The sequence below is a fragment of the Sceloporus occidentalis genome, unplaced genomic scaffold (assembly GCF_023333645.1).
Source record: "Sceloporus occidentalis isolate IW3139 unplaced genomic scaffold, rSceOcc1.0.p SCAF_10, whole genome shotgun sequence".
Classification (NCBI taxonomy): Eukaryota; Metazoa; Chordata; class Lepidosauria; order Squamata; family Phrynosomatidae; genus Sceloporus; species Sceloporus occidentalis.
The window spans coordinates 20405857-20419872 of record NW_028316990.1 but is presented as its reverse complement, the minus strand read 5'-3'; the positions used below and the strand labels follow the sequence as shown (position 1 = coordinate 20419872).

Below are 14016 nucleotides of genomic sequence, written 5' to 3'. Positions count from 1 at the left end.
TATTCACGTGGCGCTCTGTTTATATATATATATATATATATAGAGAGAGAGAGAGAGAGTACGGTGACATGTTTAAAAACATTTGAGGCAGAGGTTGGCTTCTCTGTGTTTTTAAAACAGGGCCTCGCCATAGAGGTGTCTGAGCCTAGAGCGGCACCGGAAGGGGGTCAGTGGTGACTTCCGGTTGCCGCTCTGGGCGCTCTCTCTGGCTCTGGAGGACCGGGTGTTGCTGCTGCTGTTGCCTATGGCGTCGGAGGCATGGCGGCCGAAGGAGAAGGCGGCGTCTCGTCCTCCTCTTCGTCTTCTCCGGGCGAAGCGGGCGGCCTCTTGCAGCAGATCCTGAGCCTCCGCCTGGTGCCTCCTCCGGGGAACCTCACCGGGGCCGCCTGCCCCACCGCCCTCTGCCACTTCTCAGGTGGGCTCTGCACTCTGCACATGCTCTGCAGCCCTGCTGAGGAGGAACCCTGCGGCTTGTAGCTTCTGGTCCCTGCTGTGGGACTCTGGGAGTTGTAGTTCTGTGAGACGAACTACAAAGAACCACGGACCCCCCGCAGCCTTAGTTCTCCGCCGGCTTTCTGTGCCTCTGTATCGACTCACGCAAACCTCTCGGGATTCTGACTTTAACAGAGGGCTGGATATCCATCATTTTGGCCCCAAAACTTGCCCTCGATTTATAAGCCCAAAACACACTGCGGCGGCAAATAATCCGGAGTGAGACGGCTTTAAGTGCCAGGGAATCCTGGGAACTGTAGTTCTGCGAGACATTGAGCCTTGTCTGTCAGAAGAGAGCTCTCATGCGGCAATAAACTACAATTCCCAGGATCCCCTAGCACTGAGAAGGGGCAGTTAAAGTGGCCGTGTGTTTTGGACCCTGGTCGAGTGTAGACCCATCCCTCCCTGTTCGCTGGGGTCAGGGACACAGGACCCCTGAATGTGGAAAGACCACAGATAACAAGAACACTGTTTTTACCTGAGAAGATACCTCTCTAGGAATCTCCAGGTCTTTAGTTAAAGTTGAGCATAGAGTTGCACTGGAGGACCTAGATATTCCTAGAGAGAACATGTTAATCAAATCCGCATTAGTCAAAAGCACAAACATGGAAGGACAAGTGTACATGGGGGCTGTGGCTGATACGAAGCCTCCCGTCGCTCTTCCTCCCTCTCACCCTTCTCTCTGTCTCACAATCTCTTTCTTTCTTTGCAGAGATGTGGTATGGCGTCTTCCTGTGGGCCCTGGTGTCCTCCCTCTTCTTCCACATCCCTCCGGGGCTCCTGGCCCTCTTCACCCTCCGGAGGCACAGATACGGCAAGTACATGTCGGCCACCATCTTCCTGATGGGCGTCATGGGACCAATTGCTGTCGGGACCTTGACAAGTAAGCCGACTCTTTGACGTCGCCGGGGCACAATGGGGCAGAGTGAGATCTCCATGGGTTTTTGGGCTATGTGGCTGTGTTCTGGAAGACTTTATTCCTGACGTTTCGCCTTCAGAAAAGATGCCTGCCACAGATGCTGGCGAAACATCAGCAATAAACTCTTCTAAAACATGGCCACATAGCCTGAAGAGCCCACAAAAAACTAGGGATGCCGGCCATGAAAGCCTTCCGCTTCACATTGAAATCTCCCTTCTTGTAGGTCGAGTAACAGGGGCTGCTTCCGCACCGCAGAAATAATCCAGTTTGACGCAGCCGTGGCTCAAGGCTACAGAATGCTGGGAATTGTAGTTTGTTGTGGCACCAGAGCTCTCTGGCAGAGAAGGCTCAGCGTCTCACAAAACTACAGTTTCCACAATTCCTTAGCATTGAACCAGGGCAGTTAAACCGGTCCCATACTGGATTATTTCTGCAGTGTGTTTTGGACCTTTGGTGTGTATTAATGTGGATTTGGGGTTTCTTATCTCTTATGCCTCAGCCACATCTACTTTTACTTTTTAAACAGAGGATCACAGAATCTTAAGAGTTGGGAGAAACCACAAGGATTGTTGTTTGTTGTGGAACCAGAGCTCTCTGACAGAGAAGGCCAGGTGTCTCATAAAGCTACCATTTCTAGAGTTTCAGTCTCTGAAGCCCCTGACAGTCCCTCTTTTCTCTCTTGGGCAGGTGCTGCAATTGCTGGCGTTTACAGAGCTGCTGGGAAGGAGATGATCCCCTTTGAAGCCCTGACTTTAGGAGTTGGACAGAGCATCTGTGTGGTCCTAATTTCCTTTCTACGGATTTTAGCCACCCTTTAGCATCACCTTATGGAAGAGCAGTCAAGCAGAAACCAACATGTGCAGAATTCAGAGGACAGGATCGATGGGGAAGACCTGCCTACGAATCCCACTGAAGGAGAATGGAACCAGAGAAGAGCTTTGCCATGCTCTTGGGTGGGTTCTGTTCATTTCACCAGAGTGGCTCAGGAAAAAGTTTTTAGTTCATCAGAACAATGTTTTCTCAAAGTCTGGAGTGACTGTCTCTCATTTACCATCAGACAGCCCAAGATTTTGGGGAAAACAGCCATTCCACATGTGGCATTCTTGCCTAAGCATGGCTGCTTCCCAGATGCAAGAGATCAGGACTGAGTCTCCTCTTGTCAAAAACATGTTGGACATCGGTGAGAGTTTACATCAGAGAGAGATATGAAGGTCTCTCTTTTTCTGGGCCACTGCCGTGTAATCCAGAAGCATCCACATCCCTCCTCTGCTTTTGAACAAGGTATTGGTCTCCTCAGCTGAAGTTGGTTCTGTGTTTTACGTTTTGTAACATTTTTGTAACCTCAAGTGCCAAGCTGGTTGCTCTTTTCTGTGTGTGGATGGGGTGAGGGTTGATCGAATGCACATTTGCATTGGTAAAAAGCACCCCAAAACATCCTTTAAAGAGTCTTTCCTCACATAGTTCCACAGGAAAAAAAAATTTTTGCTATTGAATCATGTTCCTGCAAGAATGAAGTGCTTCAGTGAACTTAAACTCTTTCCTGTTGTTGGTTGTTGGCTGTCAAAAAGATCATGTCAGACTGCTCTTCCTGGCAAAAATAGACACACACACACACATATATATATCTTGGATTTCTGTTAATGCTGTGTTCAGACTGCAGCAATGGCTGAGAGAAACTCCAGTCCTCTGTTCCTACCTCAAATACACAGAATGGATTTGCAGCGCCAGTTCCACCGACTCTTGCAAAAGCGATGCCTATGTCCCTTGTTCGCCAGACAAAGAGAAGTGGAATGAAACCCAGTAAATGCTGCCGCTGTCACTTTCTGACTGCTGGGATACTTTCTGAATGTGAAGGCCCCTTGTTTTGGGGCTGTGCAGATGCCCTGTGAAATGTTTTGGACCTTTGCTTGTCCCGTGAGTATCGTGAGAACCCTTTGTCTTAATCCTGTTTGCTATAAAAAACAAAACAAACAATTAATGATAACAATTAATTGTTCTCCTGGTGAAGCTTTCCTGCAAGGGCTTGGATTGCTTTTAGCTCCCTACCCAAGTGCCTGGGCAACAAGCCCACCTCCAAGGACCAGTTTTGTGACCCTCGCCAGCCCTTTGCCCCTCCTCATGTGCCGCTTCCTGACCCGTTCTGTGGAAATCCAGTAACGCCAGGGGTTTTACCAGTCTGCCATGGAAGACAAAAACCCAGATGCACCACTGGTATCCCTTTGGATGGTTATTGTAGCACATTGAGCAGGCTTCTTTTGGGACTGTACAGTCTTAGAATATGAACAGAGACCTTCTTGTTTTAAAATGTCCTCATTTTAGATAGTTCCTTCCTCGCAGGGTTGTTTCACTGTGCAGGTAATGTGAAGCAAACATCCCCTACTCAGGCATTTTGAGAAGAAACTTTCTTGGATGTTTAAATTGGTTCTAAATCAGGGGTAGGGAAAATGTGCTCCATGGAGCCCTAAGGGTGGTTTTGTTGGCACGCCTCAAAATGCCCACATGGCTCCAGTCTTAGTGGTTGAACAAAAGCCCCTCCTGGCCCTAAAACAGCCCAAGGAGGATCCAGAATTTGCTGAAATTGCCCCTAAGGAGCATATAGGGCCTTTTTAAAGAAAAAAGAAATCAAGGTTTCCACACAGCAACCTCCTTTCCCTGTCTTTGCTCTAAATGTTGTGATGATCCGTAGGCTTTTGGGAAGATGCAATCCGATTTCCTTGCCCCTAAATTTACTTTTTGTTCATTACTCCCTGTGCAGCTACCATTAAAGAACTGGAGTCGGGGAATTGTTTTTTTTCAAACAGTAAATCCCCTGCGCATTTACTGTCTTTTGCCTCGGATTAGTATGTCTGGTTGCAAGCAGAGAAGCAGCAAGTTAGGAAGAGGTTGCCCTTTACTGGGATTAATCCTGGCACAGTCTTTCCAACTCCTTGAGGGTGGCTTTCCACATGTTAAGGTTTGCAGTGCACTTTTATCGCTGTTGTTTTTCACTTTTTAGTTTGCCAAATGTGGAACAAAAATGTTGGTGTAAAGTCTTTTCACCTGCCATTCTGATTTGGGGGATTTACTTTGATTTTGTAACTCTTGGTTGAACCAATACTTGGAGGAAAGTATTCTTCTTTTCCCCTCCAGTCTCTTACACAAGTTTCTTTTGCCCTTAGCTGTTGGGAATTCCAATGTCACAGGGCATGGGTTTGCCATCCTAAGGGGAGAACCAAGTTGCTGGGTCCATAAGAACCATGCGCTTAAGGAAGCTGTGTTCTTAGTAACAATGTGTAGATTCCTGGATACCTGCATTTTTCACCCATCCAGTTGGAAAAAAGGAAGCTGGCACATCCTTGTTACCAAATGTTAACATTTGTAAAAGGTAAACTATACATACCAGTAACTCTTTTTTGGTGATTATTATGGTATTATTTTCCGCTGCTGTGATCTCCACCGAGGTGTAAAACACTTTTAAGGACACCCTTCTCCGCATCCAGATTTTCTTGAAAACTGTGATTCTGAGCCTGTCTTGTGAGCAAAAGCACTCTTGTTCCCATTTCTGAACCTTTGTATCCCACTAAACTTAAAGCGGTAAATGTGAACAAATACGTGTGTCAGGGAGAACGGAAATACTAATACCAGTTTTTATTTTTCTACTGACACTTCTGATTTGAGCATTGGTATTTTAGCTAATAAAATCCCTACTGATCCTTGTGACCAAAGGGCAGTGTATTTTATTTACAACTGCGACTGGCTTTCACCGGGAACGTCTTGATGTACAAGAGACTAGTCCTCTCATAGTAGACCCAAAGATGGCAATGTGGGGATTTATATGTTTATGCCGCTTATGGCTCTTCAGATAATTTGTACAAGCCACTTTGAGTCTGAAAGACAGGTGTAGCATAACCTTTCCAAACCTACTTTCTCTGCAAGCTGTTTCAGGGGACTGTCCTTCACGCTTTAGAGTCATGGATCAGACACTCTCTATTATTATATACAGTTGGTTCCCCACTGACTGGGTGACTTTTGTTTCTTCTGGACACAGCAAGCAAGTGTGGGTAACTTCTGTTACAAAGACTGGAAGCAGAGATTCTATCATCATCACATCTAGTTCACTCTACTTCAAGGCTGCCTGTGATGATCAGTGATTCAGATTTGTTTCCTGGAGTGAGAAAAGGCTGTCTTGAGATACAAAAATGGTTGCTAGAGGTACAGCACTGGCTTTTTGCCCTGAGAGTGGAACTGCCCTGTGTTTATTGGCAGTAACCTGAATTTATGAAATGGAGAGACAAGGCACAAATGGAGAAAGACATCACAAAGACACACAAACAGGAGAATTTGCTTTTATCTTATGTTTATAGCAGTAGCTGATTATTCCCTTCTTAGTGGAGCAGTGAATTCACCCTGGACTTTTATCCTGAACTTAAAAGTGTAGATGAACACAAAGTTTGGACTAAAAACCAGAGGAGAATCACCTGTCCACTGATATGGAAGCCATCAAAGGAAAAAAACCCCACACATTTGTCATGCTATACCAGGCAAGCTTGCTTTAGCTGGTTTGGTGCTAGCCATTGGTTTTTCACCAGGGCACAATTCTTCCCTCCCAATCCACCATGCGACCGTTTTGCTCCTCGGAGAGGCAAGAAAAGACTCTAAGGATCCCATGCACGCTGTCTTCCGTGGTCAGTTCTGCCTGCATTACAAAGAAAGCACGTTTTTGCATTATTACTATTATTATTTAACCAGGACTTACTGCAAGTTGAGGAACTCTGCTAATCAATAGCACTGATAAAGTATATGTGGTGGTTTTGCTTTCTGTTGTTATTACTCCTTTTAATCTTGCTTTCTAATAATGGGACTCTAGAGTAGCTAACAACATGTTAGGGATTTTCTGTGCAAAATTTACAACATAAAACAATCCAAATTTAAATAATACAAAAGTATTAATAAAAGTATAAGATTTAATTGCCCCCAAATGAGGGACCTTTTCACCATGTTTTATGTCGTCCTAGGAATTTTAGGCCTTTTGTCAAAACAGACAGTGCTGATGTACTTCGTTTTTTAAGAAAAGGCCCTTCCTAGGCCTAAAATGGGCCAAGGGCTGTGCCAAAACATGGTGTAAATCCCTCATGTCTCTAGGCAAAGGCTAGAAAAAGACTTCAGGATCTGTACTGGTCTTCTACAAAATGAGCTTTCAATTGTAAGCAAGTTGGCAATTTTAAGAAAGACATTTTCTGAGGTGCACCTTGGCTGGCACATTTAAAATTCAGACTGAAAGTCAGAGTGAATTTCATTGCCACACTTCCATGTGTGCCACCAACCGCTAGTAAGTCTAATGGCAAAAATATTCATGGCCAGTACCTTGTCTGTCCCCAGATCAGTCTTCACCCAGCCTGGATGGAGCGCTACACACAAAATGCCCCTCTTGTTGAACTCCAGTGCCTGGCACCGTGTGAGCATATTTAATGCTACCTGGAGAAAGAAACAAAAGGAAATAGGCATTAATATGGGAGATGGATGCACAAGCTTCATTAGACTCATTAAGCCAGGTTTGTGCAATGTCCAGCTCTCCAGTTTGGTGGACTGTAACTCCAAGCATTCTTTGTGGGAGTTGTAGTACCGCAACATCTGGAGGCCCACAGTTTGCCTATCTCTGCCTTAAGCAAAAGTACAAACTAGGCACAGATGAGATGTATTGCCAATGGATTCTCCAGTTTATTTCTTTATATCCCGCCTTATCCCCACTGTGGGACCCAAAGTGATGTGCAAAACCTTAAGATATGCAATCCAGAAACCCAAAATCGAAAACTGACCACATGATGGCATTTCCTGATGGTTCAGCATACACCGACTTTGTTTCATGCACAAAATTATCTGAAATACTGTGTATACATTGCCTTCTGGCTATGTGTATGTGAAACATAAATGGGGTCTTGAAGGTGTTTCATCCATGGGGTTGCCATGAGTCAAAATTGACTCAAAGGCAGTTAACAACAAGGGTTATCATAAACTGGGATTGCTTTGAAGCCACATAACAGTCTAAGTATTTAGGTGCTTGGCATTTGCCCTAGCATTCTGGTACTCATTATCCTGAAGATGAAAGAGAATTTCTTTCTTGCCAAGTTACCTTGCTGCAGCGGTAAGCAACGACTGGAAACATGTCCATGCTGGGAGCGTTCCCAATGGATCCACCAATGCTGGAAACGTTAATCACAGCAGCCTTGCTGCAGCTCAGTTCCTTCCCACTGCTCTTCTTTGCAGCCAGCGTCAGCAAAGGGAGAAAGGCCTGTGGAGAAATACAAGTGGATATCTCATTTCTTCTGCTTCCCAAAGCATTTGTCCTTAAGGATGCCACGCTCTGTGGAAATCCTTAATTTCCAACTGGAGTACTTTGTTATGTGCTTTCAAATTGTGTGAGACTTGTGACAACCCTCTCTTAGGATTTTCATAGGAAGGTTTACTTTGAGGCTTGCCATTGCTTTCCTCTGAAGGTGAGAGGGTATGACTTGCCTAAGATCAATCCATGGCTGAGCATAAATTCAAATCCTGGTCTCCAGGAATCATAGTGCAACACTCAAACCTTTACACCACATTATCTCCTCCAATAAAGGATTCATTGTATAGCCTTGACTCAATATAAGTCAACATTTAAGTATGTCCCACTGATTCAACTGGTGGACTGTAGCCAGGAATTAATTGGATTTAGGCCATCATATTGCACAAAGAACTTTACCTTGGTTATCATCATTGGCCCAAGAACATTGACACGATACACGCTCAGCATGTCTTCCTGGGTCACGGACTCCAGGGTGCTTGGTGGCATGACTCCAGCGTTGTTGACCAGCAGATTCAGGCCGTTTCCGGCCAAGTGGGCCTCGGCTTCCTTTGCAGCAGCCTTGATGCTTGCTTCATCGGTGGACTCTGGAAAATCACACAAGATTGTCATGACAGTGCTTCATTCCATTTCTTGCACAAGTGACAAAGCTTTGGTAGGGGTTTGCATAGAACAACTTACTTGTTGTATCAGTTCTTTAGGTCTGTTTCCTGTGGTTTAATCCCAACTAAAGTAGAGACACTGAATCAGTAAGACTGACGTATGTGTTGACTTACAAGTCAACAATGGATTCAGTGGGTCCACTGTAGTTGGGCTGAACAGGAGGAATTCAGGCCTTGGGGGTGTATCTACACTATAGAAATTGTTTGACACCACTTTTATCTGCAATGTACCATCATATAAAATCCTGGAATTTGTAGTCTTGTGGCACCAGCACTGTTTGGCCCCAGAAGATAAACCTGTCAGAAAACTATGTTTTTGTGTACCTTCAAGTTGTTTCCAACATATGGCAACCTTAAAGGTGAAGCTATCATGGGTTTTGCTGGCAAGATTTGTTCAGGTTTGCCATTGCCTTCCTCAGATTGAGAGAGTGTGACATGCCCAAGATCACCAGTGGGCTTCCATGTTTGAATGGAGATTTGAGCCCTGGCCTCCCAGAGTCTTCAAACCACTACTCCATGCTGTCTCTCCAGAAATCTATAGGTCGCTGAGAAGGATATAAGAATTTTAAATGTTCAAGTCAAAACAATTTGGGGTGTCGTGAGGGGACCAGAAGCCATAAAAAGCCTCAAAGGGGTGCATTTAAAGATTAAAACCATAACTTTGAGCTGGCCTGGAAAAAGACTGGCAGCCATCAACATCCCTGGTGAGAAAGGGTTTCAGATGGAAGGGCTGCAAAAGAAACGAGCCAGAATGGCCAGCCCTGAATGGGACTAGATGGGTGAGGCTTGTTTGTGAAAGATGGGTGTGTAGAGATTGCAAGCTATAACAAGCAAAACAGAATAATAGAGCTTCACAAATGTGTAGGCTGAGTAGACCAAATGACAAATACGATCTTTTGTAGTTGTCGTTTTTCATGGGAGGGGTGGTGCGAAGGCATGCCTATACAGTTGCACTCTCAGAGGAACAGGGCTCGGACCCTTTTGACCAGCACTTAATCTGGGATTTTCCATCACTTCTACAAATGTTATAATCATCTTCAAGGTACATACATGCCTTGGCTTGGTAGTTGACTTTAATCCCTATCAATCTTTCTTGAAAAACACCAAGATTATGCAACCCAAAGGCTGTTGGCTGCTTTACTCTAATTTAAATCATGTAATTGTAGAGCTGGAAGAGAAGCCAAGGGTATTCTAGTCTAACCCCAGAAACTACTGGTATAGCATCTCTGATAGAAGAGTGAGAGGTAATATGAGGTACACTGTGGCGGGTTATAGACTGCCTATTTGGGGTGGTCTGGACCTGCCCCTTTCCCCGGTGTATCGGGGCCTCAGTGGCTAGAACGGCAGCCGCTGAGGCCCCGATCCGCCAATTTTCAGGCTGCGGGGAAGCGGCAAAACGCCGCTTCCCCGCAGCCTGAAAAGGGGTGTCCCTGGGGCTTCAAGCCCCAAGGACACCCCGCGGCAGCAGGGAGAAGAGAAAGGGGCCGCTTGGCCCCTTTCTCTTTTAGTCCGCTGGGCGCAGCTGTCTGAAGGCTGCGCCCAGCGGACTAAACCAGGAAGAAGCTCCGAAACGGAGCTCCTTCTTGCTCCGTGTTCAGGGCGCACTAAGCGCCCTGGCGCGGAGCAAGGACGTCACGTCCTCGCTGCCCCGTCTAGAGGCGGCACGGCCGTGATGTCCTCACGGCGGCGGCCGTATGGAAGGGCCGCCTCTGTTTAGTGTGTGACAAGCACGCACTAGGGTTAGGGCGGTGCGGAAGCACCGCCCTTTTGTAACCCTAGTGCGTGCTCGTCACGCACTAAAGTGCCGGTCTGTAACCGGCCATAGACCTCTATGGTAGAAATTCTAACACACTTCCTTGAACAACAGCAAAGGATTCTAAGGCCTGTTACAGACTGCCAAAATAAAGCTGCTTCGGGTCTCTTTGGAGGTATGCTATTTAAATGATGCATGGGTCCTAAGAGTCCAGAGGTCGCGCCAAAGCCACACTCCATTCCTAAGCACTGGAGCGCAGCTTTGGTGCAGCTTCCGGATTCTTAGGATGCATGCATCATTTAAATAGCATACCTCCAAAGAGACCCGAAGCAGCTTTATTTTGGCAGTCTGTAACAGGCCTAAGTCTCTCACTGAACTTTAAACCCCAATATTGCTTAGCCTATAAACTGATGGCAGTTAAGGTTGTGTCAAACTGTGCTAACTGTGTAGTGTCAAATGCAGCAGACTTTTCATGCAGCCAAATTGCAGTTACTGCAACATCTAACTGCTTTAACTGCCCTTAGTCCACAATGTCAGGTGCTGGGAGTTGCAGTTTTGTGCAGGACTTAAGACTTTCTGCTGGAGTGCTGTAGTTCAGGGAGAGTAGATCAGAACTCTTTAGGAGAAAATTCCCACAAAATGTTCTTCACAAGCTACAGATCCCAGGATCTCTCAGGATGGTGCCATGGCAATCCAACCAGAATCAAATTGCTGTAATTGCGTAGCGTGGATGCATTCTTGAGTACTGTGAAGGCAATCATGATATTTCTTCTATTATCTTACTTTCACATCCCTGCATTTGGCAAAGTTACTTTTTAAAATACCACTCCCAGAGTGCCCTGGCCAGCGTCACGCTGCATATTCTTAAGATGGCTGCTTACGTCCTTCTTTGGAAGGAAAAAGATGTTGGCACCATGGCATTTTTTCTTGCATTTCACCAGTTTTCTGCCTCTCGCTTCAGTCCATGGCAGTACAAGGGAATCCTTCCTAGCCCCCCATTTCCCTGTTTGTTTCTTTTAAACCAGCCCTGCCTCCCCCTTTGCCCCAGTTTCCCCAGTTCCCTTCCTGAGCTCCCTCTACCAAGAAATAGCCCAAAGGAAGAGCTCGCATTTCAAAAGAGCAGAGCTAATAAGGGCGAGGTTCCTGCCCACAGCAAAGATAATTACTTTTGACAGGAGCACTTAAAGCATCAGTATTCATTTCTCCATCCTCTCCATGGAGCCAGAGGGCAGGCACATTGGGGTTTTCTGGAAACACAGGCAGAAAAGGGGCCAAAAGCAATGGGCCAGCATTGGTGCAATGCAAGACTCACCCAGCACCCAAGCCAAGTAGGTGGACCTGTTTTCTGGGGTGGAGGGAACAGTTGAAATGGAGGAAAAGAAAAGTGTGGACACTTACCAAGCTTTAAAATCACCAGGTTGGGATGTTTGGAAGCCAGCGTTTTCAGTGCCTGGAATCAGAAGAAGGGTCTGCATTACAGGAGGGTGAAACACAAGAGACAAGGAGGGCAGTCTGGGTGCTGCCCTAAAAATACTAAATGCTGCTCCGAGGAAATAAAAGGACAATTCCAAAACATGTGCTGGGTATATTTGAACAATTAGTCTTACTTTCCGTAAAATATTTTGCTTTCAGCCTAGCGGAACAACTGAGCGGAAAGTCAGCCTAACAAATAAGGCAAAAATAAGAACCAGCAAAGTAACCCCACTTATGGTCTCTGTTAAGTCGGAAACGACTTGAAAGCACACAATCGCAACAAGGCCAACTTGAGTCAACAAGAAAGGAAAGTGCAAACAATGATCTCTGCAAACCTGTGAACTATTTTCACATTTGGTAACCAGCTGTCTAAAACTGTTGCATCCCAGGAGCATAGGTGCGAGGAAAGGGGAGGCAAAATGAGGACACAGCCTCTATATCTAAGAATCCTGCTTCCTCCCAATGAAATGTTCCTTCACTCTCCACATTCCCAAAATTTAAAACTTCTGTTGAGTGTTTAGAAACACCGTTCAGGGAACTGAAGAAAAGGAGCAAGCAAAGTGACCAAGGCAACGTAAACACAGCAAATGGAATTAGTTCTGGCTGTGAATGTTTTCAGCATCTCTATTACATTTCAGTACTAGAAATGTGAGGACGGAAGGAAAATATAGTGAAAGGGGGGCAGAATTATTGTTTAGGGTGCCCTCCACCTTATCGAATCCCCAAAGGATGAGTAGTTCTTCTTGGAAATGCCTGGCTCTTACCTGGGCGCTACTTCCCTGGGGGTCCCGGCAAGTGGCAAAGACCTTTTGGGGAGGTTTGGGCAATCCCAGGAACTGCTTCACCATTTCCAGACCGATGCCCCGGTTGGCTCCTGTCACCAGGACGCTGCAGTAATGTCCTCCTGACATCGCAACCTTAGATGTGGCTTCACTCGCTTTGCTGTGCTTTACTCTGCAACTTGAACCTAGGCTGGTGAAGTTCTTTCTTGCTGGTCTCCACCTATTTGCTTACTGCTCCAGCTCAAGAAAAAAAGAAAAGATGAGGGGAGAAAGCCAAATGGGAGCTGGCACGCATTTCAGAAAGTGACTCGTGACTCATGGCGGAAATATGTCCAGAGAAAAACTTAATAAATACACAAATCCATGAATGAAGGGCCTGCAACTAAACACATGCAGCATTCATTCCTCCCGTAAGCCTGTGCCCTTTCCATACTTTGATTTCATTTTAACAGCTATGGCAACATCTAGGGGATCCTGGGAATTGCAGTTCAGGGAGGATTATTTAGGATGCATACAGGGGTGACTTTTTCTTTCTCCCATTTCTATTTTTCTTATGATTTCCAGATTGGTGGATTAACATATAGATACATGTTTGTTTGTTTGTTTTAACATGCTAAGGATAGCTGGAAAAACAGACTTATCTGTTTCCCTCTTTTTCTCTGCCCCCCCAAATGAGGTCATCAGTGGCAATTTTTGCTACACACAAATAGTTTATCTGTTTCTTTAGAAGCCTACGGTACTTTATCCCTCTACTAAATTGCTCCATCCCACATCAAGACATATATTCGAAATGGCTCCTGCTGCTGCAGTGGTCCATGTTGGTGGAGTGGTCAATCTGCCCTGGATTTTAGTCCAAATTCTGAAGGCACTATGTGTCTCTTGCGTGCTTTCATTTCCAACTTATGGCGGCCCTAATGCAAACCTCTCATGCCCCATCCAAGGTGCCAATCCTCTTTTTGGGGATAGGCTTCAGCACTTTGGATAACTCTTGGGGCACTTTCTCTCTCTCTCTCTTTCACACAAACACACACATACACAGTCTCAGCCTGCCTTACTAGATCGTTGTGAGGACAAACTAGAAACATGGAAAGCCACGCACCCCCTCTTGAGTTCATTGGAGGAAAGGCAGAATAACAGTGTAACCAGGCAGAAGAAAATGTAGGGCACACAAAGCCTATCACTAAGTTCTTGAGATCCATTTTTAACCCAGGCAGCTATTTGGCAACAATAGCAAGTGAATATAAGATTTAAAGAAAGAAATTAGGGGATGGGAGACTGCTGGGGATGTAATGGGGGGGGGGGGGGGAGAGAGAAAAATCAGCCAAAACCCTCAAAAACCTTCATGATTAAAGACAGATACTATATTCAGGCTACTTAGCTTGCTAATTGGTTTCTATTTAAAACTCTCATTTGTAATAGTACATAAGCACATAGCTTCTTTATCAATAATGGATTTTTATGCAGCCAGAAGAATTATGTCACCTATAAATATAGGAAGTAAGCTGCTTGGGTACCAAGGGACCAGCCATATTAATAAATGAATTCAGCAGACACCAGCTTGCGCTGCATTGCAAACAAAAGTTCCAGCATCACCGTATCTGTGTAGAAAAGAAGGATGC

At 45.5% G+C, this 14016-nt stretch overlaps 2 protein-coding genes across 3 annotated transcripts; one reads left to right on the top strand and one right to left on the bottom strand.

Moving 5' to 3' along the window:
* Window positions 1-92: 92 nt before the first annotated feature.
* Window positions 93-5109, top strand: LOC149306077 (transmembrane protein 170A-like). Its single transcript, XM_089539606.1, has 3 exons — window positions 93-415; window positions 1205-1375; window positions 2099-5109. Exons 1-3 carry the CDS (start codon window positions 259-261, stop codon window positions 2227-2229), a joined length of 459 nt encoding a protein of 152 aa, XP_089395732.1. The 5' UTR covers window positions 93-258; the 3' UTR covers window positions 2230-5109.
* A 621-nt stretch (window positions 5110-5730) lies between these two features.
* LOC149306076 (uncharacterized) lies at window positions 5731-13611 on the bottom strand. Of its 2 annotated transcripts, XM_089540181.1 has the most exons (7): window positions 12380-13611; window positions 11541-11592; window positions 11309-11389; window positions 8127-8314; window positions 7521-7679; window positions 6755-6865; window positions 5731-6086 (listed from the first exon to the last, which is right to left on the bottom strand). In XM_089540181.1, exons 1-7 carry the CDS (start codon window positions 12524-12526, stop codon window positions 5973-5975), a joined length of 852 nt encoding a protein of 283 aa, XP_089396307.1. In that variant the 5' UTR covers window positions 12527-13611; the 3' UTR covers window positions 5731-5972. The 2 variants fall into 2 exon arrangements, with proteins under 2 accessions (XP_089396307.1, XP_089396308.1); XM_089540182.1 differs by lacking the exon at window positions 11309-11389 and having other exon boundaries at window positions 12380-13608.
* Between the last annotated feature and the right edge of the window lie 405 nt (window positions 13612-14016).

Bases quoted from the DNA above. Each gene is read 5' to 3' on its own strand.
- LOC149306076 (XM_089540181.1), bottom strand. From the start codon at position 12,526: ATGTCAGGAGGACATTACTGCAGCGTCCTGGTGACAGGAGCCAACCGG. The intron at 11,593-12,379 runs GTAAGAGCCAGG...TTCTGATTCCAG, and splicing joins CCCAGGGAAGTAGCGCCCAG to GCACTGAAAACGCTGGCTTC. The intron at 8,315-11,308 runs GTAATTATCTTT...GTGATTTTCCAG, and splicing joins TTTAAGTGCTCCTGTCAAAA to AGTCCACCGATGAAGCAAGC.
- LOC149306077 (XM_089539606.1), top strand. From the start codon at position 259: ATGGCGGCCGAAGGAGAAGGCGGCGTCTCGTCCTCCTCTTCGTCTTCT. The intron at 416-1,204 runs GTGGGCTCTGCA...CTTTCTTTGCAG, and splicing joins CGCCCTCTGCCACTTCTCAG to AGATGTGGTATGGCGTCTTC. The intron at 1,376-2,098 runs GTAAGCCGACTC...TCTCTTGGGCAG, and splicing joins TGCTGTCGGGACCTTGACAA to GTGCTGCAATTGCTGGCGTT.